Raw genomic sequence first — 24,113 nt, forward strand, 5'->3', positions numbered from 1 at the left:
CCACTTCTGAACTCCACAGGCAACAGGCATGCATTTAAAAAAATATACATACAGAGCAAAACATTCATATACATAAAATCAAAAATCAAAAAAGATTTTAAGTGACATAAAACCCATGATGGCATGGTGCTCGTATTGCTCAGTGTCAGAGTGCTTCGTTAGCATGGATGAGACCTAGCGTTTGATTACTAGCACTATGAAAGGAAAAGTACTGACAGGCATATGGCAGAAACAAGCAATTAAGTATTGGTATGATCAGAGAGAAAGAAGTGAGCAAGAGATGAGAAGAGATGAGAGTGGGAGAAAAGCTTCCGGTGCTATGTAGAAAAAGAGAACTGGAAACTCAAAGGCAGTTGCTGTTCTTGATCCTTAGAAAATGATGAGTTACACTATCCATCAGTAGATCCAGTAATAATCTCAAGTGCCAGCCAGACTACGCTTTCATTCTTTAAGAAAACTGACTACTGTGTGAAGGCCCCCAGAGTTGCATCCAAGCCCAAAAAGAAGAGTAGCATCTTCAGAATGCAGACTCACAACTTCTCATCATTGGTCTATCTGGCGGTGGTTCAACCATAAAATTAGACAACTCTATGGTCAATTATTGTTTTTCTGTGCTGTACTTAACTTTGGCAAGGGATTTATTTTCTTTGGAATCTTTGAGTTGGACAGACATTTAATCATCCTGTCTTTCAAAAGAAGATGTCATTGCTGACACAGCACAAACAGGTGCCACTATGATGAGAAGTTATGAGGGAGAGAGGAGAGAAAGAGAAGCTGAGCAGTTCATGCACTATGAAGAGAAGCGAAAATGGAGACGCAGAGGTGGTGAGGAACAGCCTGATGTGAGTAGCCTGCACTGCTACCTGAGGCCATGGTGATGTCCTGGCCCATAAGGGCTATGTCTGGGTCTATGTTGATGTCAGTGGCTTATGTTACCACTAAAGGCTATGTGGAATTCCCTGGTCTGGGCTGCCACCTAGGGCCATGTTGATGTCTGAGGCCTGAGCAAAGCTGGTCTTACCCCTTACCAGCTGCAGCACTTGTGGGACCTGGCTGTACCTTCCTTGTGCAGCACTACAGAGCTGACCCTGGTGGCATGGGTATAGGTGAGTTGCCCTGAGGGACAGACAGACCCACTATCACCCAGGACCAGATCCAGGACTTTGAGTTGGCCCACCCCAACATCTACCCCATTTATGAACTGCTGAAGCATTGTGAAGGGGACAGTCAGGCAGAACCAAAGCTGCAGGATCTCCATGACACAGGGCAACAACAGGATATCCAAAAGGAGTTCCAGTGAGGATCCAATATTGACATCGTAGCAGAAGCCATTTGCTTTGAACCAGACCAATGACTCATTGCAATGAACAGTTACAACTAAAGCTGTTTGGGCAAAAGGGTATACTACGTGACACACAGTTACACACCACAGCTTCTTACACAGCGAGATTTTTGATTTGTTTTCTTTTTGGGGAGGATTTTCAAGGGTGGATATGGAGGGACAAGGAGGTGTGTAGGATCGGGATACATGATGTGCAATTCACAAAGCATCAGTAAAAAAGTTAGAGAAAAATTAATGAATCCATGATGTAAGCTAACATTGTGCTAAAATTAAGTAGTTATTCAATGTAAATTATCTACTTCCAGATTGCTTTGTACATGGGAAGTTTTTCTAAACTACAGAAGAAGCAGCTAAAACTATCAGCTTTGATGTTTATCATAAACAAAGGGAAACATTTACACATTCAGGAAAAAAGTGATAACACTATTACTAACTCTTCATATATAGCAGCTGTTGCTTTACTTTGTGGAAACTAAATAAATTTCTATGCTAAAAAATAGGGGGCTAGAAAGATGACTCTGCAGTTATGAACACGGGCTGCTCTTCTAGAATATCTGCACTCCAGTAATGACTTGGTAGCTCACAATAAGTAAAAGGGGATACAATGCTGGCTTCTGGCTTCCAAGAGCATCAGGTATGCATGTGGTACACTGTCTGGAGTTGTTTTACTGCGTCTCTGAAGCAGAGGAAAAAAAGAAAAAAAAGAAAAGTTTGCCTGCCAGGCAGAGTCCAGACGAGTCAGGGCCTGTTGGCAGGTCCTAGCCTGATGAGGCATGGAATGGTAAGAGGAGGTGCACCTGAGGCTCAAGGCTCAAGGCCAGGAACTGAAGATTCTGTTGACCTTAGTGGAAGGAACAGAGAAGGTTTTGGAATGAGAATTCTACTTTTTATTCTGATTGGCAATCTACTCTTCATCTATTAGTAGACAGAATACAAAAGAAATAGAAAACACACTGAGCTATTGACTAATTTTCTTATAAATAATAAAATTTTCAGTACTTTTGCAACTTGTTTTCAAATATGAAATGAAATTTAGAATTTTTAAAGCTATATACTAGGTAATATTCAGAGAATTTAAGTTAAAAAAATATAGTAAGCAGGACTAACAAGATGGCACAGTGGATAAAGGCATTCGCCTCACAAGCCTCGCCATTTGGGTTTGGTCTCCAAATCCCATGCAAAAGTGGCAGAAAGAGAAAACGAGGTCCACAAAGTGGTCCTCTGACCTCCACATTCACACTGTGGCATGTGTGCCTCCAAATTCCATGCACATGAATGTAATAAGTAAAATTAAGTCTAGAGAGACACAAGGAAGGCATCAGGAATCAGATGATACATCATGGCAGAGACTTGGATATGAATACGCACTACATATTAATTAGCATCATACAAATAATATAAATTTGGGAGTATGACAATGATTTTGTATTACTGTTAAGACTCTCAAAATGCTAAATACATATTGGTGTGTCCACCACTTACTTTCAGAAAGTTCAGGGAGAAACGAGAAAGAGAAGGTAAATGTACAAAATGTTAACACCAGCTCAGACTGGACAAAGGGAGCCTTGGAACACTACTCTTCCATTCCCTACAGATTTGAAGTTTTTAAAATAAAAAAGGTGTATGTGTCCACGTATATATTACTAAGACATGAATAAGAACTTAAAAGCCCATAGTAGAAATAATCCAAACACAAACCAAGAAAAAATAGACTAACTAAATAGATATAGGAAAATGGATACATTACGGTATATTCATTCAAAAAACAGCATGCAGCAATGAAAACGACTGACCACATAGGTGAAACTCAAATGACAATGAACAACTGAAGTTTGACAATAATAACAAGAACAAATACTTGTTGAATAAATCTTTTTAGACAATACTTAGGAAAGATCAGTCTTACTACTTATCTTTGTTTAACCAAAGTTGTATTCAGACAGTACAAATATGGCTTTCCTAAAAACATATAAGGTATTTAAGAGAAGAAACTCTTTTCTGGCACCCTTGTGCACCTTATAAATTTACCCATAGACCACTGATCTGTTCATGAACTAGGATGTTCTGCTGTTTGTGAACAGCCAGTGGATAGCACCAGTGAACTAGACTGTTGGGGGGAGGGTGGCAATGGGGGGAGGGTGGGGAGAGGAACACCCATAAGGAAGGGGAGGGGGGAGGGGGATGTTTGCCCAGAAACCGGGAAAGGGAATAACACTCGAAATGTATATAAGAAATACTCAAGTTAAAAAAAAAAAAAAAAAAAAAAAAAGGGCTGGAGAGATGGCTCAGCCGTTAAAGGCTAGGCTCACAACCAAAAATATAAGAAAGACTCAGTTTAAATGAGCAGGAATACTTTTTATAAACTTGCATCAAAAAGACTTCCTTAACTATGACTGTTTAAATTATACTATAACTTAATGGTTTTAGTTTTAAGATAAATCTAAATTCAGACTAATATCCAGAGATACTGAAGATGATAATGATAATGATGATGATATGAACGCTAAGGTGAGAAAAAAACAAAATACTCACATTAACTCTGAATGCCTGTACAGTGTTATCCAGAAGAAGAATGTTGCAAACCACCTCTGTATGCTGTCTGTCTCGGGCCAACTCTGATGCTCGGACATTGTAGGTTCTGCCAGCAGGCAATCGGAAACGTGCGGTCATTACTGTCCGCACAAAACCTAGGTTTAAAAAACAGAAATCACTAAATATAAGGACAGTGGAAGACATGCTATAGCTTTAAAAAGTAAAGTTAATTCACATTTCAGATTAAAATATGGACAAAAAAATTATAAATTTTGAAACATCAAGATTAAGAAAGTGGTTATAAAATAGATATATATTTAGATTATCTAAGTTAAATTACAAACCACTCTAAAGAAATTTATTTTGAAATGTTTTACGAGAAGGATAAAATTTTTGGGAAGTCATACTCCAATACAAATTCTATGTGTAGAAGGAGTGTGGGAGCTCAGCAAGTTGGATATGACTCACTGATGTATTTTTTAAACATATTGAAGAAGGCAACAGGGAGAAGACTGTTTCAATTCACTCTACTTTTTTTTCTTTCTTCTTACTTAAAAAGAAGCTGTAGAATAATAATAAGAGTGGAGATAATTCTACTTCAGTTTCAGCCAACTATTCCATCTTTTTTTTAATGAGGGAGGGGAGGTGACAGGGCCTTACTATGAACTGGGTTGGCCTGGAACTCCTGCCTCAGCCTCCCAAACTGGTGGTATTACAGGCATGTGCAATGTGCCTAGCTCTCTGCCATGTTAAATTTTTAAATAAGTAGAGAAAAAACTAGGTCATCTATCTACTGTCAATAATGGCTATTAAAAGACAATGAAATTGTACTTTCAATATTCTGAAAGAAAATTATTCAGAACATGGAATTCTACACCCAAAAACTAACAATCATATTAGAGAGAGAAAAAAATGTCAGACATTCCATACAACTTCACATTAAAGATAATGTAACAAAGGAAATTGTTGCTGTTGTTGCTGTTATTTTAGTTTACTTTTTAAGACAGGATTTCTCTGTGCAGCCCTGGTTGTTCTGGACCTAGTTCTTTAGATGGAGCTGGCTTCACACTCAGAAAGCCATCTGGCTCTGCCTTTCAAGTGCTGGGATTAAAGGCATGCACCATAAACAATAAGTAGTAAACTATATAATCAGTAAACAAATACTATTAGAAATACTAATAGAAGTAGAAATACTAATAGAAACAGGCTTTCAAGTCAGTAGTATTCAGTAACTGGAGTTACTATCTCATAGATAAAAGATGAAAGGAAATGTTAACACTACATTTAATAAAACTAATATACAAGAAGTGTTTTAATATGCTGACGAGGAGGGACTAATCAGATAAGATTCTTCAGTTAAAAGACAACTGCTGGCCTAATAGGAAACAAACAATAAAAACTACCTCCAAGAAACTCAACACATTATAATATAGTAGATGGTGTAACAATGGGAAAAGATACATCACAGAAACCATCAACAAAAGGAGGAGTAGCTACATTAATATTACATAGCTAGACTTTACCCTCAGAGGAAATTAACAGGGAGAAGAATGACACAGTAATAAACAAACAAGACAATAATCCACAGGCACAAAATATTTTAATCAAAATTAGAAAACTGAAATAAAAAAGACAAATCCACAATGAAAAGCTCATTTCTCAATTGCTGGCATAATTAAAGAAATTAGGGGGTTGGGGATTTAGCTCAGTGGTAGAGCGCTTGCCTAGCAAGCGCAAGGCCCTGGGTTGGGTCCCCAGCTCCAAAAAAAAGAAAAAAGAAAAAAAAAAGAAATTAGTAAAAATATAGAACAATATAATTAACTACCAGGATCCAATAAGCATTTATAAAACACCTTGTCACTGATAGTAGAACACATATAACTTCCAAATGTTCCTTAACAAATTACAATGAAAGACCATATCCTAGGACACAAAACAAAACTAAATATCCTTAAGGAAATAAAATTCTACAAAATATGGTCCCTAAGAATAAAGAATTAAACTAGAAATTAAGAATAGAACAATCTCCAAACACAAGGAAGTAAACAGCATACTTTCTTTTTTTTTTTTTTAAAGATTTATTTATTTATTATAGAGGAGTACACTGTAGCTGTCTTCAGACACACCAGAAGATCTGGTGCATCAGATCTCATTACAGGCACCATGTGGTTGCTGGGAATTGAACTCAGGACCTCTGGAAGAGCAGTCAGTGCTCTTAACCACTGAGCCATCTCTCCAGTCCCAACAGCATACTTTCAAATGTACACATGGGACAAAAACGAAATCTTAAAGGAAACCAAAATTTAAAAAAAAAATGCATAGAACTAAGTAAAACTAAAAATACTATTTAGCAAAATTTGTGGACAGATATGCCACACACCAATAAAGGAAATTTATAGGACTGCATGTATTTAACAGAAAAACAGGACATGCCTCAAATCAATTATCTAATCTCTTAAGAACTCAGAGAAAAGCCTAATAAAATAGTAAACAATGGGAAGGAAATAAAAGAAAACAAAGACTACTATACAACCCCCCCAGAAGGAAAAAGAAAAATCAACTGGGATGCAAAGCTGATCCTTTTAAAAGATCAATGAACCAAGATTAACAAAAGAAAAGTAAAAAATATTAACATAGGCTGGAGAGATGGCCACGTTGAAATGGCTGACTGTTCTTCCAGAGGTCCTGAGTTCAATTCTCAGCAACCACATGGTGGCTCACAACTATCTGTAGTGAGATCCTATGACCTCTATGGTGTGTCTAAAGAGAGTGTACTGACATGCATGAAATAAATTATAAATCTTTAAAAAAAAAGTATTAATGTTAGGAATGAAATAGAGCACTATGTGAACCTTGTCAACATCAAAATGATACTGAAAACAATTTGTATTCAAGTGCAGTAATTTGACACATAAAGTGGTCCATTTTCTCATAAGGCACAAAATATCAGAATTTAATTAATATTCAGAACAATTTAAATAGCCCTGTAGCTATTTTAAATTTTGAATAAAAAACCTTAAAACCCCATGGCATGTTCAAACCCAGATGGTTTGCTATTTAAGGGCCGATTACCACTGTGTCTACAATCACAGGAAGCACACAGGCAGCACTTCTCATTTTCATTTCATTCTACTGAAACACCCAAGGCACAGAGAATTCATCACTGTAAGAACTGTATAAGAAGGGTTTTATTCATGAAATGTGGCAAGGCTTATAGTTACACAATTGATCAATGTCATCTACCACATTAAATGAGTAAGGAAAAAATCATATAAGCTTTTCAATCAATGCAGAAAAGCATCTGACAAAGTATACCACAGTAAGAATTCTCAAAAAGAAAACAAAGAAAATCAACATGACTAAAGACATCTATAAGAGCAGTCTATATGGTTACTATCCTAATTAATTTAATGGTTAAAGCCTAAACATTTTCATCCTAAGATCAGAAACAAAGCAAATAATTCAGTGAAAGGGAGAGTAGTGAAGGGCAGGGTGCACACAGAAATAAAACTAGCCATGTTTGTAAATTACGTGGTGTATACATAAAATGCATGGGGTTTAATTTAGAACACAGTCCTATCTATAAAAGCTAAACAAAAAATAAGATGTGCAAATATATCAAAACATATACAACATTATGCTAAGAACTACACAAGATGAGCTGAAGAGATAGATGCTTAGTATGGTAGGTGCCCCACCTCGTATGCCAACCTAAAGGGCTGTTATATAGGCAAGACGTCAATTTTAAATTAAGTTTTTCACTGAATATTTCCGAAAGACATAAGTAATGTTGAACTTGGTATATTTTACCCTTCAAACAAGAATTTTAGTTATTTAAACCATATAGTCTGAAGATTGTTAGAAGTATGTTAAAATATAATTTTGAAAGCTCTGAGAACACCTGGGAATGCTGACTTACTGGTCTGGGATATCAAAGAGTAGTAATATGCCAGGAATTTGGAAACACTGAGAAGGGCTGGAGAGATGGCTCAGTGGTTAAGAGCACTGACTGCTCTCCCAGAGGTCCTGAGTTCAAATCCCAGCAACCACATGGTGTGATCACAACCATCTGTAATGAGATCTGATGCCCTCTTCTGGTGTGTCTGAAGACAGATGCAGTGTATTCATATATAATAAATAAAACTTTAAAAATATTGTTTAAAAAAAGAAAGAAAACACTGAGAAATGTGGGAATTTTTTTTCCAACTGTATACTTTAATTCTAAATAAAATATACTTTGTTTTCTTTTTTGGGGGGGAGACAGGTTTTCACTATTTGAGCTCTTGGCTGGCCTTTGTAGGTGAAGATCTGTCTCCCTCTGAGAACAAAGTGCTGGAATTAAAGGTGTGCACCACCATATTTTCTTTTTGAACATGTATACACATAGACTTGATGAACCATTCTTTTGGTGTCATACCTATGAATACTTCATCAAACTTAGACACTTACGATTTTCTCACATTTTCTTCTAAAAATTTCAGTTTAGGTTGTTCTATGGTTAAGTCTGGTTCATGGAGTTCTTTTGAATATAAAGTGCAAGGTATTATGTGGACTGAGGCTCATTTGTAATGTTGTATGTATACAACTCTCTTTCATGGTTGAAGTGACCCCACCCCGTTAATTTGGGGAAGGGGTGTATGTATACCATGGCATATGTATGGAAGTCAGAAAACAACTTGCCACAGAAGATGCTCTCCTTCCACTACATAGATTCTGGTGAGTCACTGAGCCTGACACTATCTCATTACCCTGACAATGCCATTTTTTGTTGTGGTTACTTTATTCAAAAGCACTCAATGAATCATATTTAAATGTAAAATCTAAAGTGCAAAACTCACACAAACATATAATTTAAAAAGAAATCTTCAAAAACATTTACACTATATTAGGTATAAATAATATACATAAGACTTAAAAGCATACAAAGATACATGCAGGCTTTATGCAAATATTTACCATCTATGTAAAGAACTTGAGACACCCACGGACTTTGGTGTCCTCTGGGGTCCTGGAATCAATCACCCATGGATACCAAAAGACGACCACATATACATTAAATATCCCAGTATAAATAAGAGGGAAATATTAAGGTTAACAACTGTATACTCTTGGGATACAAGAGAACAAAGGCTTTTAAAACAATCTAGAGGAATGAAGTGATCATGTCTTTCATTTTAAAACTTTTACCTCTTTCTCACAAGAATATTATGTTGAATCTAAATTTTTCTATTTTTTTCTTCTATTGTGTACCTTAAGAAATTCTGATTTATATTACTTTTCTAGTGATTAAAACATATGTGCCTTTATTTTGAAAACTAAAATACTGGGTTAGGCCTAAAACATTTTTCTAAATGGTGTTTCTTTTGACTAGCAAATGATCAATTACTTTAAAAATAAACAATCAACTCCTGGTTGAATTTCATGAAGAGAAAAGAACGGAGAACCAGGGCTTGAGCTAACCTTCTTAAGTAACTCTGGTCTCTCTTCCTTTTCTTGATTCCTGGGCCAATATTTCAGGGTTTTAAATTCCCAATACATTCTTTCAACTTCTTGGAAGAAAGTATCCAGGGCAATAGAAGTGCTTAGATTAGAAACACTGTTTAAAATGGAGAAACTCTGAAGAGGTCAATAATCTCAACCTCACAAATAATTTCAACTTAAAAGTCAAAAGCTCTTCCTGTCTTACGTGTAACTTTCAAATTATTAGTTATTCTGTTTTAAATGACTATCTCTAAAAAGTATTGTCATCATTTATCTCATTTATAAGGATTCTTAACTAAATTTATCATTCGTTAAAGGAATGCTCTTCTACTAGCTTATTTGCCTGGTAACCTTGGATTTACTTAATGATTTGTCAATAAAATATACCCAAACACTGGAAAAACAAATACCATTTAAATAATCATTTTCTCCTTTAACTAGCTTTCTATGTTTCATTTGAGAAAGCTAAAACAAAAATACTAACAAATTGAAATTAGAACTTTGAGCTCTGTATAGACCAATAGAGGAGTATTAAATGACCCTAAATTGTAATTATACAAAGCTAAAAGTAAGAAGTCAAAAGAACCTTCTTTACAACAACAACAACACATTGCATGCAGTTTTAATTTAAAATCTCTTGTGTGTTACACTTTATTGCTGGATCAGTGAGAAGCAACAGTGCATCTGGCAAAGCACTGACAACTCTTCTCCGGCTACTTTTCTCAATATCCACAATAGTAATCATAACTTATAGCATATTACTGCCACCATAGTCATAGCTGCACAAATGGAGTATCGCTGAAAATAAATAACATTTGTATAAATAAATCAACAAAAGAAAACAAATGATTGACCTAGAAACAAGTTTCTTTGTCTGAAAATCACAAGAATAACTTTTTTCATGTTAATAGCTCATAAATAAATATAAATAAATAGCAACTTAATAAATATACCCTAGTTACAGTGCTTACTAGTTAGTCTGCATAAAATGTTTGTCCAATTAAAAAAGCACTGAGTTGAGTTAAAGTTCAATATAAGCATAAACTAGAATGTGAAAAAAAACAAAAAACAAAAAACAACTCAGCAACGGGGGGGGGCTGGAGAGATGGCTCAGCTGTTAAGAGCACTGACTAGGGACTGGGGATTTAGCTCAGCGGTAGAGTGCTTGCCTAGGGAACGCAAGGCCCTGGGTTCTGTCGGGGGGCGTGGGGAGGTGGTGCACTGACTGTTCCTCCAGAGGTCCTGAGTTCAATTCCCAGCAACCCAGCAACCACATGGTGGCTCACGACCATCTGGTATGGAATCTGTTGCCCTCTTCTGGTGTGTCTGAAGATAGTAAGTGTACTCATATACATAAAATAAATAAATAAACAAACAAATAAACAAACCTCAGCAACCATTTGAAAGTAATAAAGTTACTTTTTGGTAAATGGTAATCTTTATAATTTCCAATTTTTAAATACAAATAGTAGTCATCTGAAAGGCAACTATAAAATTCAGTACATCCAACTTCATATAAAAAGAATAAAGAAAAGATGAAGAAGCGTTTATAAGAGGTAAAGGAAGACTGCTGGAAACCCACTCCTCCATAAAGGTAAAAGGACACTGGTAATGTATCAAAATCAACATTGTCAAAAGTCTGGAAATTAACAAAAAGGTTGCTTGCTACACCCTGAAGAGCTTTATTTTAAAACAAACAGCTAAACCTCACTAAGAATGAGCTTTGTAGAGTTTTAATGGGATTTCTACCCAGGGCCCAATAATGTAGGCCCTTTGAAAAACCAAAAGGCAAATACCAGAGGGAAGCAAATAGGCTGGCTGACCACATATCTTCACTTCTCCCTCAGCCTCTCCAAATCCAAATTCCCCAGTCTCATTCCCAGCTCTGCAGCAAAACACCAGCTGTAGCCACATTTCCTCACTGTTAGCATCTCTAGTGGATCACCCTGATATCCCCACTCACTGCTTTATCAGAGCCAACTCCAGCAGGTCCCTGGTATTCCACAGGCTACTATGATCAGAGAAGCAAGTAGACTAACTGCTGATGTTCACCTCACCCACTGCTCCTCCAAATCCAACCCCCCAATCTCATCCACAGCAGACCTTGGGGTAACCTTTCTTCACTCTCTACTCCCATTCCAAGGAGACTAAATAAGCAGATCCTGGTGGAAAATTCTGCCTTCCTCTCTCCAAAGAATCCCTTTAGACCCCTAGCCTATCCACATTCTTAAGTGACAGCTCCCAATTTTAAGACACACATTTTACCTGGAACCCCTTCCCCCAGTAGTCACATCTGGCATGATCCCAAAATGTTATCAACACCTGGAATTACAATCTTCCCAACTCCAGATAACTAGATGCCAGCCTAAAAACACAATCTATAACAGCCAGAACAATATGCCTCCATTACAGCCCAGCAACTAACAGTAGGTCCTGAGTATTCCAACATAGCTGAAGCACAAGAATGAATGAATCTTTATAAATTTAATAAAGGTCTTTAAACAGAAAATAAATATCCCCTAAAGAAATCTATAAACGTACAAAAAGTAGAAGGAAATTAATAAAAGAGTTCAAGACCTGAAAGTAGAAATAGAATCAATAATAATAATGATGATAATGATGATGATGATGATGATGATGATGATGATGACGATAATATCACCAACCAAAACTGAGGGAAATCTAGAAAGGAAAAATTTAGGAACAGGAACCTCAGAGGTAAGCTTAACAGAATACAAGAGGCTAGATGAGAAAATTTCAGACACTGAAGACATGATAGAAGAAATGGATACCTCAGTCAAAGAAAATGTTGAATCTTAAAAACTGGCACAAAATATCCAGGAAATCTGGAACACTATGAAGGGACCAAATCTAAAAATAATAGGAATAGAGGAAGGACAGAGTCAACGGCACAGAAAATACTTTCAACAAAATCAACACCTCAACACATAATAATCAAAATACTAAACATACAGAACACACACAGAGACACACAGAAACACACACACACCTGTAAGTAATCACACACACACACACACACACACACACACACACACACACACACACACACACACACACACCCCAAACTGGAGGGGTCTTATTCTAGAACAACAACACAACTGAAAGCTCTAGAACAAAAAGACATCAACCAAAACGAGTAGAAGGCAGGAAGTAATCAAACTGAAGGCTAAATAAATAAACAAAAAAACAACTAAACAACAATCAATGAAAAAAGAGTTGGTACTCTTTTTAGAAGTCAAAGGGGGAATATAACAACAGAAACCAAAGAAATCCTGAGAATCATAAGGACACACATTAAACCTTTATGCTACCAAATCTAAAATCTAAAAGAAATGGGCCATTTTCCCAACACATCCCTTATCAAAGTTAAATCAAAATCATATGAGCAATTTAAGCATGATAGCCCCTAGTGAAATAGAAAGTTATTACCAATCTTCCAAACAAACAAAGTAACTAACTAACAAAAAGAAGCCCAGGGCCAGATGGTTTTAGCACAGAATTCTACCAGATTTGCAAAGAAGTGTTAAAGTCAATAATGTCAATATTCCTTAAATTATTCCACAAAATAGAAACATAAGGAATATTGCCAAATTCCTTTTTCTCTGCCCAGTTACCCTTGATGTGCAAACCATATACAAACCCAAGAAAGGGAATTTCCCTTATGAACACAGATGCAAAAATACTCAAAAAAATACTTGCAACCAAATCCTAGAACACATCAAAAAGATCATCCAACATGATGATGTAAACATCATCCCAGAGATGCAGGGATTGTTCAACTAACATAAATCATTAAATGTAATTTACCTATAGAAATAGACTGAAAGACAAAAACAATATGAACATCTCATTAAATGTAGAAAAGAACTTTGACAAAGTTAACATTCCTTCATGATAAAAGTCCTTAAGAGATTAGAGATACAAGGGACATACCTCAACATAATAAAGGTAATTTACAGCAAGTCCAAACAGCAACTTAAATGGAGAAAAACTCAAAGCACGCATTAAAAAAGGAAGAAGACAAGATTGTCCATTCTCCCTACCTATTCAATATAGTACTTTCTGAAGTCTTAGCTAGAGCAATAAGACAACTGAAGGAGGTCAAGGGAATACACAAAGAAGACATCAAGTGTCTTTATTTGCAACTAATGTAACAGTATACATAAGTGACCCTAAAAATTCCTCCACAAAAATAAAAACTTTTAGCAAAGTAGCTGGATACAATATTTACTCACAAATATAAGAGGTCCTCCTACATACAAATGACAAACAGTCTAAGAAAGAAAGAATGGAAACAAAACCTTTCTCCACTGCCTCAAATAATATAAAAGTATCTTGGGGGTAACTCTAACCAAGCAAAAGAAAGACTAGTATAATAAAAACTTCAAGACATGAAGAAAAAAACTGAAGCTGTCAGAAGATGGATCTTCTATACTCACTGACCAGTAGGATTAACGTAGTAGAAAGTGGCCATCCCACCAAAAGCAATCTTCAGATTCAATGCAATCCCATCAAAATTCCAACACAATTCTTCATAAATCTTCAAAGGATAATTTCCAGCCTCATATGGAAACACAACCTAGGATAGCTTAAACAACTGTGAATAACAAGAAATCTGTGGGAGATATTACTATCCCTGATTCCAAATTGCACTACAGATCCACAGTAATAAAAATAACATGGTATTGGCACAAAAACAGACATGTTGATCAACAGTATCAAATTGAAGACCTGGACATAATAAGTCCACAAACCTATGGACAACTAATTTTTTGATTAAGAAGCTAGAAACACACAAACACACACACACACACACACACACACACACGGGGGGGGGGGGGGCATCTGGCAAATAACCAAGCTCTGGAGAAACTGCCGCCTCATATCTGCGGACTTTGAGGACCTTATCAAGATTAGGGACATGCTGCTGGCCAATAAGGTGCCAACTTCTGGTGCCAGCCCAGAAGACTGAATTAGGGGTCTGATAACTTCTTTCTTCCTGGCTTTAGGCATCACCACTGAACTTCTCCAGAGGTACCACTGATATTCTTAGTGATGTACAGCCAATAAAAACTGAGGACAAAGCAGGAGCCAGTGAAACCACACTATGAACATGCTGAACATCCCCCCTTTCATCCTCTGGGATGATCATTGAACAGATGTTTGAGAATGGCAGCCTTTTTTATTTTTTTTAAGGTTTATTCATTTATTATATATAAGTACACTGTAGCTGTCTTCAGATACACTAGAAGAGGGCATCAGATCTCTTTACAGATGGTTGTGAGCCACCATGTGGTTGCTGGGAATTGAACTCAGGACCTCTGGAAGAGTAGTCAGGTGCTCTTAACCGCTGAGCCATCTCTCCAGCCCGAGAATGGCAGCCTTTACAACCTGGAAGTACTTAGCATCCCAGAGCTGACTCTGCATTCTGGCATCCTAGAAGGTGTCCAGATGTTGCCTGTGCTTGTCTGCAGACTGGTTACCTGACTTTGGCCTTGGTGCCACACTCTATTGTCAATGGATACAAGTAGGTCCTGGTCTTGTGGGGACTGAGTACACCTTCTCACTTATTAAAAGGTCTAGGCCTTCTTGGCCAATCCATCTGTATTTGTGGTTACTGCCCTTAAGGTGGATGCCACCAGCACTGACATCATCGCTGCCCCTGCTGCTACTGCTGGCTACCTTAACCAAGGCTGAGGCTAAAAAGAGTCAGAAATCAGAGGAGGATATGGTACTTGGTCTCTTTGACTATCCCCTCAAAGCAACCAACTCAGTCAGCTTCATTTGAGAAACATAGAAATAAAGGCTTAGTTCTCTTTTAAAAGGGAGGAAGGGGAAAGGACTAAAAACCAAAGCAAGGCAAACAAACAAAAAACCCAAAACTTAATGCTGTTTAACATTAATACTTATTCCAAATACAAGCTTATACAAGCCAAAGACTAGAAATTTCCACAATTGATTAAATACTATACTGTCCCTAGGGGGCAGCATGCTACTTTGAAAACTTTAGTACCTAAATTATGAACTTGGCCTGATAGTCCAAGCCTCTAAACCCCACACATGGGAAGTAGAGGCAGGAGAATCAGAAATATTTGGTTATAATGGATTATAAAACCAACTGAAGATCAACCTAAGATCTATGACAAACTGTCTCAAATAAATAAACATTTAATATCCAGTACTAGTCTTTAACATAAGCAGTTTCTTCTACATAGATCTACTAAGCTTTAAAACCAGACCTGAAAGATATACATTGTATGCATACCTAATTACTATAAATGGTACATAGAAAATATCAGCCTTATTTCTAAAGTTGAAAAAAAGAGGCTAACAGAGGGGGCATAACACTGACAACTTGAGATGGCTAGAAAATGATCTAATAATCTTTGGAATCAGACTCCAAAGATTAACTAGTCTATTTAATCAATTTAGCAACCTGTGGTCTAAGAATTATTCAAAGCATGGTATCTCCTCTAGAGCATATATTAGCTAAGCAATAGAAAGTATTCAGAAATCATTTGGTGGGTTAGAAATAAGGCTTGCCTAGCATATAGGACACTGTTTAATTGCCAGTATTGAAGAAAATGCCTTAATGACTCTAAGACCATCAGAGGCTTTATGCTCTCATTTTTTTTTTTTTTGGACTACTCATTCTAAGGACACTTCTCTCAAAATTCAGCTAGTATATCTCCCTCCCTCAGCCACAATGGAAAGTTCATAAGTAAGAGCTCCAATCTATAGCCTCCCTTGAGCCTATGCTTGAGTCATGAGACACATAAACAAGCATGCCTGGAAAGGGCCCTCTATTCCCTAAGCATTCTGACTCCCAGGTATTCCCAGCCCAGTAAGCATATATTATATTGTAGAAAAGAAAACAGTAATCATTCCAGGCCCTGTTACATTAGAATTCCTCACACATAGAATCGACAAATCATAAAATGGTGACTGCTAAGTGTTGGCACAGCTTATTAGATACCAATAAAAACTAGAATAATTCGTGTCTATCACTTCACTCTTAAAACAGTGATAGTTCACTATTTTTATCTCTTTGCAGATGCAAAGATGTCCAACCAGTAACCCACAGGCACACATGGCCAAGGGTAGTTATGAAAACCACCCAACACAAACTTTAAACTTAGGTGGCACAGACATCTGATGCCATATGGATCTATAGGTTCATGTAACCCAAGGGTTGTTAGGGGATCCCCACCCACACTGTGCTACCAAGGCCTGTGCCCCACCCCTGGACTCCATGTGTTCTGCAGTGGCCTGAAGTATTGCTCCTGTTCACTAGGTTGGCCACTAGTTTCCATGGAGAGAAATCCCCTTGGCTGCAGCAGTTTGCTCCAGGCCATGGCAATAGCACATGCAGATGTGAAAAACAAAACAAAAACCTATAAACTTACAACCTTGAGGGTTTTCTTTTTTGTTATTTTTTTGCCTGTGTGTGTGTGTGTTAACTTGTGCACAGCTCTCAAGCATACACTTTGAGAAGAGAACACTGCTGAAGTATGCTAAAAGGTTGGGCATGACAGCTAGAAGGACTAGGTGACTGACCCAAGATTATGCAAGCAAAACTAGGAGAAGCACTTGAATACAGATTTACCTAATCACAAAGACACCCTTCCCACCATATCTTAATGACTTTTACTTCTGCAAGCTAAAATAATTCTTAATGTGGTTTTCTGTCATCCATCAAAGAATCTACCATTTGATCCACTGTATAACCTACCTCAACACTACTAGAAAACTGAGAACCGAAATGAAATCATTTCTATTCTAATCATATCTATCATTACATATTAAGAGGTTAGCCTAAATTGGTGGCAAACAATACTCAAGAGGAAGAAGAGAGTGGATCTCTGAGTTTAAGGCCAACCTAGAAACATACTAAGTTCCAAGTCAGCCAGGGCTTAACAGAGAGATCCTGACTCCAAAAAAAAAAGTTAAACTACGATAAGAATTCACTGCTCCTATGTGTTGGGGGGCGGGGGAGATTACAGGAGGCCTGACAATCAGTATTAGTTTTGCTATTTTATCTAACTTAGCTTTTTCCTCCCTAACCTCTCAAAACAAAACAACAAAAAACTTTCTAAACTGACTTCCTAAATAAGTCATTGTACAACAAAAAAGTTTTGTTGTACAAATGAATAAAGGAGGCAGCAAAAGCAGGGCACCCATTACACCAACTATTAGTTCTTAAAATAAATATTCTGAAGTTACTGTGTTGCAGGAGAATTTTAAAATCAACTGCATAGGTTGTTTTTAGTAACAACAAAAACATTTAGAATGCTTGGAAAGCCACTGAGATAAATATCCTAAATTTTAACAACCACAGCTTCTTTCTTGAAGCAGTCACTCCATTTCTCTGAGCTATGATTTCCTCCTCTGTTGAATAGAATGAATATGAGTAAACATTTAAAATGTGATACATGTGGCTTAAGGATTGCCTTTTAATGAGAACTGAGGACTGAACATATGAACTCAGGTCTTTCATATGAACTCAAAGACTCCAGCACTGAGATAGTTACCCTCAGGCTCAAATGGTTTTTACTGAGATTTAAGCTGTCACTTCCAGTTAATGATGATCCACTGGACAGTCCAGGACTACACGAACTAACTGCAAGACTACAGTGTCTCTGCATACTCCCTAGTTCTAAAACTAAATCATTTCTAATGCCAAACTGTTTAAAGGTCTATGCTTTCAAAATTTGAATAAATAAATCTAACTGCATAATTGGTAATACAACTACAACAAGGGAATAAAACAATCCTAGTAACTTTAATATTCTTGACCAGAGCTGATAAAACATTCCTGCATGGAGGGGGCTGGAGAGAAGGCTCAAAGAGCATTCGCTGCTCTTCCAAAAGCCCAGTGTCTGGTTTCCAACACTTGCATGGCATGTCGCAGCTGTCTGTAACTCCAGTTTTAAGGGATCCAAAGTTCTCTTCTGGCCTCTGTAGGCATCAGGCATACCCACAGTCACATAGTTACATACACACACGCACAGGCAAAATACTCATATGAACATAAAATAAAAATTTTAAAGCTTTTCCTATAAGAAGCCATACTTTTTAATTTTTGTATTTTTTTTAATGTAAATTGATGTTTTGCTGGCAGGTCTATGTGAGGAAGTCAGATTCCCTGGAACTGGAGTTACAGACACTTCTGATGAATTCTGGGGGTGCTTGGAATTGAACCCAGGTCCTGTTGAAGAGCAGGCAGTGCTCTTAACTGCTGAGCCATCTCTCCAGCCTGAGCTAGAGTTGTAAAAGTTGAGGTTTTACAGGTCAGGTGATCTCTAGTGCAACAATTTAATTTTAGCATTATAGAATGCAATCAGCCACAAATAACACAAAGCAGTGTGGTTGTATTCCAATAAAACTACTAATAATGAAGTTTGAATTTCATATAATTTTCACAGGTCCTCAAATATTATTTTTCCTTTGATGTTTTTTCCAAGAATTAAAAAAAATTTAAAGTCCCCTTACAATTCATAGGCAATACAAAATAGGTGATCAGACTTGTTTTACCTATCACAGTATGCTCAACTCATGACTTAAATAACTGATAGAAAATGCTGATGAAAACTCAAGAAACATGTAAAAATAGTGTACAAACACACACACACACACACACACACACACACACACACACACACACACACAAAGCTAGGTTGATGAGACAGTTGTGCAGATACAGGTACCTATCACCAAGTTTGAGAACCTTAGTTCCATTTCCCAGGATCCACATTGTGGAAAAAGAGAACCAACTCAACACCAAGTTTTCCTTTGACCTTAAAATGCATACACTCCTCTCTCACATTAGAATGTCTTTTTGTTTTTGTTTTGTTTAATTTATGCTGGCATAATTGTTTAAAAACAATTACATAGGTAGTAAGTCCAAATTCTGTAAAAGTTTGTTTTTCAGTGTTGGGCATTAAATCGCTGGCCTTAAAGCAACCTATAAAAGTGATCTACAACTGAGCTATATTTCAGGTCTCTATTCATTTTAAATATTTATTTTCTGTACGGGTAAGGAATGTACTAATGCCACAGCATGCATGTACATGTCAGAGGGCAACTTCTAAGAGTCAGAATTCTCTATCACCATTTGGTTCCAAGGATAAAATTGATCCTTAGGCTTGGTGGCTTTTATGCCCCCCACCAACCCTGTCTCTTTTTGATAGGGTCTTGTAAGATTTTGTTTTCTTTAAAACCCAATTATATTATGTGAATATGATTTTGTTCTAATCCCAAGTGTGGGATATGGGGCTGTTTCAGTTTGTCCACAGACATTAACTATGATTGTCATGTGCTCTAAAAGAGAAGTGATGTTTGCCAGCTGCAGATAGTTATGTTTGGCATTCTAGGGACTGTTGAAAGGGTTTTAAAGGGGAGAGCACTGGGAGGGCCTGTGGTGACACTACTCCTTGCTGCTGCATTTGCTGGTTTGCTGGTTTGCTGGATATTCTGCCAACAAAGATGGGACTTGCCCCTAGGAACCCAATACTCCTAATCATCAGGAAGTATTATAACCTCCTTTCCCCTCTAACCTTCCTTCTCTCCTATCTAGTATTAGGGAGTTGAAAGGGATTACGGTGGAATAAGGTTTAGAAGGGTGGTAGATATAAGAACCCAATAAAATAGCTAAACAAATACACCAACAGGGTCTCATGGAGCACAGACTAGCTTCAACTCACTATGTATATGTAGCCAAGATGATCTTGAATTCCTGATACTTCTGTCTCCACATCTGGGACATAGGTGTGCACACCTCAACCAGTTCATTTTCTGGGGATCAAAGTCAGGACTTCATGAATAAAGCACTCTATCAACTGAGCTAAATCCCTAGTCATCAAAATTCTTTGCAGATAAGTGAAACTATTCATAAATATGAAACATGAAAGCAAAAGAGCCCTGGGGGTGGGAGGAGACTAACAGGAGAAGGAAGAAGGGTGCTACTTTGCTGCAACTGCATTTTCTAATGCTTTAGACTTTAAAATAAAGTAAAATGATGGCAATATAAGACATTAGACTAGCTTAGTTGTTGCTATAATTCAGTGAAGAAAGAGTCTCATACTTTCTGTACTGAACTCAATAACATAAAACTAGATGGGCCAGACTCACTTGGGGCAGCATGTTGATCCCCAGAACCCACATGATAGAAGGAGAGAGAATCTGTAAGTTGTCCTCTGACCTCCACATGTGTATATACACATACACACACACACACACACACACACACACACACACACACACACACACACACACATACACACATACACACACACACGTACACTCAAGTGCACATTAAATGTATTAAGCACATTGTTCATAAGAAAATTGTGATATACCTTGCTTGCATACAATGCTTAAGGTATGTAACAAACAACAAAACAACAAAAACCCTTTTCAGAGATTTGAAACTGTTAACCTATAGAACGTTTTGCAAGTAATTAAGCTTAAACATTTTAGAAGATAAAAGTGGGGTTGGGGAGATGCCTCAGAGAACTTGCTGAGCAATCACGAGGACCAGAATTCAAATTTTAAAACTTATATAATAAGCTGAGCATCCCCACAAACACCTGTGACCCTAGCTCCAAGGGGAACATAGAAAGATCACCGAGTGCTCCAGGTTCAGGGAGAGAGCCTGCCTCATAGGAACAGATAGAAATGATAGAAGAGGATGACTAACTCCCTTGTCTGGCTTCCACATGTGTGAGATGAGAGCATACCTATACTCATATATGTACGCATTCTGCATTCTGCATTCTGCATTCTCTCTCTCTCTCTCTCTCTCTCTCTCTCTCTCTCACACACACACACACACAACACACACACACACACACACACACAGAGAGAGAGAGAGAGAGAGAGAGAGAGAGAGAGAATCTTTCTTAAAAGCATATAAATGGATAGATACAAAGTAGACCACAATATCAGAATCAACTAAGAAAAGTTTTCCACAATCTAAAACCTTTCCCTACAAAGACACTCTATTTCATTAGTAGCTTCTATAGAAAACCACTGCAACTGACTACAATAAACTTTGGACTGAAAAAGGTTAAGTTAGAAATGTTAAGAAAAAAAACACATTTACAGAGATTTTATTATAATCACAATAAAACAATCCTAAAATGTTCTTAATCTCCTTAGAAAAGTTCTTCACTTTATTTTACAGGCAGATGGAAAATAGACACATTTGATCAAACAAGCAGGTCAGATCACTCTGGCTATAGTGTAGTTCAAATTTTAGAAGGCTAAACTAATGGCAGAATACTCTTTAAGGAGACTACCATAAAATTCCTGGTAAGAGATAATGATGTGCCTTTGACAACGTCAAGAGGTTTTTTTTTTCTTTAATATCCCAAATAATTTCAGAAGTTTTAGTCAAACTTCACTGACCATATGAAGATTAGGTGGCAATAGGGCTATAATAGGGAAAATTAAGGAAGAAATCTCAATAGTGATGATACACAGCAGTCCATTCAAGCAATCAGAAAAAAATAGTATCCAGAGCTAACAACAACAGACACAAAGCAAGCAAAGTCACTTTAAGCAGGCAGCATCCAGTAACTAGGAAAAGCACAATGTGGGAACATGTCAGCAGACATGTGCTTGTTAGATCAAATGTGTCTACAGCAGACAGAGAGCTCCAGCTTTCAGACTAAAGTTCAGAAAATCAAAACTAGGGCATAACACACAACCATGCAGAAGCAGGACAACTACAGATACTCAACTCAAGCCTATATTTTCCTGAGACAGGGTCTTACTATATAGCCATATATGGCCTACACTTGCTTTGTAGTTCGGGTTAATTTCAAACTCATGGAGATTGGCTTGCCTCTGCTTTCAAAGTGCTGAGATTAAAAGGATGACCCAATATACCTTACTCAAACTTTTTAAAAAATGTTCTTTTAATTTATCTTTCAGGGCTAGAGAAATGGTGTAGTGGTTAAGAAGACTTGTTGCTTTTCAGAGGATAAAGGTTCCATGGTGACTCAAAATCATGCCCTCTTCTAACCTCTACAGTTATCAGGCATACATAGGGTACGTAATATATACATGCAAGCAAAACAGCTCTACACATAAAATATAATAAATAAATATTAAAATGTTTTAAGTTTTTTATTTTTAATTTTATATACTGGGAAGGGGGGGTTGTATATGTGTGTAGGTATCTGCAGAGGCCAGAAATGGGGATCAGATCCCCTGGATCTGCAGTTGCAAATGGTTGTGAGCAGTCTAATGGTGGCTAGAAACTCTATCCAGGTTCTTTGAGAGCAGAACACATTTTAAGTACTGAGATATCTGAATGAGGAAGTCTGGACAACTTTCCTTTATGAACCCTAACTTTCTCATCCATAAAAAGAGAATAATACTACTTATTCCATATGTTGAAAGAATTAATTGCATACATTTAAGGGTTTTTTTAAATTTATTATTTATGTGTCTTCATGTTTGTACACCACATGCATGCCTAGTGCACATGGAGGCCAAAAGAGACAGATCCCCTGAAACCAGAGTTACAGATGGCAGTGAGTCACCATGTAGGTACTGGGAATCAAACCTGGGTCCTATGCAAGACAAAGTACTTCTCACTTCTGGGCTATCTCTCCAGCCTTGCATATTTAAAACACCCAGTACAGCTTAACAAATATTAGTTTCATGCCTTCCTCTTTTCCTTCCAGCCTTCAGTGTGGCTATGGAAATTAGGAGAAAGACTTTGGCTAGGCCAGAAAATCTGAAAGGTTAGTTTAAGTGAGCATTAGAGGATCTGAGATAAAGTCAGTTAGATCATAGTGAAAAATATCTGTGGGAACTCTAGTTCATACAGAAAGGGGGTAAAAGAAAATTAGTTATATAAGTTAAAGAACCAAAAAACTGAAGAGCTTAAGTAATCAGAATTTGTTAACTTCATTTTATATTTACACAATTAAGTATGTCACCTTGTTAGAAAGGACAGAGAGAGGAAAGAAGTCTGTCTCTACATATTAAAGTAATAGTCTTCATGGTAGACTTTGTACAGAAAAAAATATAATGCAAAACATCAATATATTATGCTAGTTTCCACATGCACAAATAAGTGAATAATAATTTATTTGTTTTTATTTGCATAAAATACTGTCCAAAAAGAAAAAGAGCTACCTATAACCAGTCGGGAAGGAACAGCAAGAATGTTCCAACTTCTCTACATAGACCTTTTATATTATTTTGAAATCTGAACCAAGTAGCCACATTACCAATTTAATAAAGGAAGTGAAATTCTAAAAATAATTGAGCCAGGCATGGTGACTCATGCCTACAATACCAGAACTTGGGTAGGAAGAGGAGGCAGGATGATTGCAAGTCATTAAGTGAGGCTAGGCTATACAGTAAATCCAAGCCAGCCTGAGATATAAGACATCTTCCTGAAAATAATGAATAAAGTAAGTTGAGAAGTCAGAGGGGTCAGATAATGTTACTGTTACAATTAGAGACGGTGACTTACTGCAGCAGCTGTATTACTTGCATATAACTAATGATAGCTGATCTATATCACTTCTAGCTTCACAATAGACTTCAAACTTACCTAAATAAAGACAATATAAGCTTCTTAAGAATGAATAAAAATGAAAAAGGCATGGTAGTTCATGTCTTTAATTCCAGCACTCGGGAGGCAGTGGCAGATCTGAGCTTGAAGCCACCTTGGTCTACAGAGCAAGTTCAAGGGCAGCTACAGCTACAAAGAAGC

General features: G+C 37.0%; 1 protein-coding gene across 6 annotated transcripts in view; it reads right to left on the minus strand.

Annotated features, from left to right (window-relative positions):
• Nucleotides 1-24,113, minus strand: part of Ptpn4 (protein tyrosine phosphatase, non-receptor type 4) — a 180,150-nt gene that overhangs the window by 140,765 nt on the left and 15,272 nt on the right. For all 6 annotated transcript variants that reach the window (NM_001100479.3, XM_063272020.1, XM_017598667.3 and 3 more), the window contains one exon: nucleotides 3,875-4,029. In NM_001100479.3, coding sequence (NP_001093949.1) covers nucleotides 3,875-4,012 — 138 coding nt within the window. In that variant the 5' untranslated portion in view covers nucleotides 4,013-4,029. The remainder of the gene's footprint in view (nucleotides 1-3,874; nucleotides 4,030-24,113) is intronic.

This window comes from Rattus norvegicus, chromosome 13, assembly GCF_036323735.1.
Source record: "Rattus norvegicus strain BN/NHsdMcwi chromosome 13, GRCr8, whole genome shotgun sequence".
NCBI lineage: Eukaryota > Metazoa > Chordata > Mammalia > Rodentia > Muridae > Rattus > Rattus norvegicus.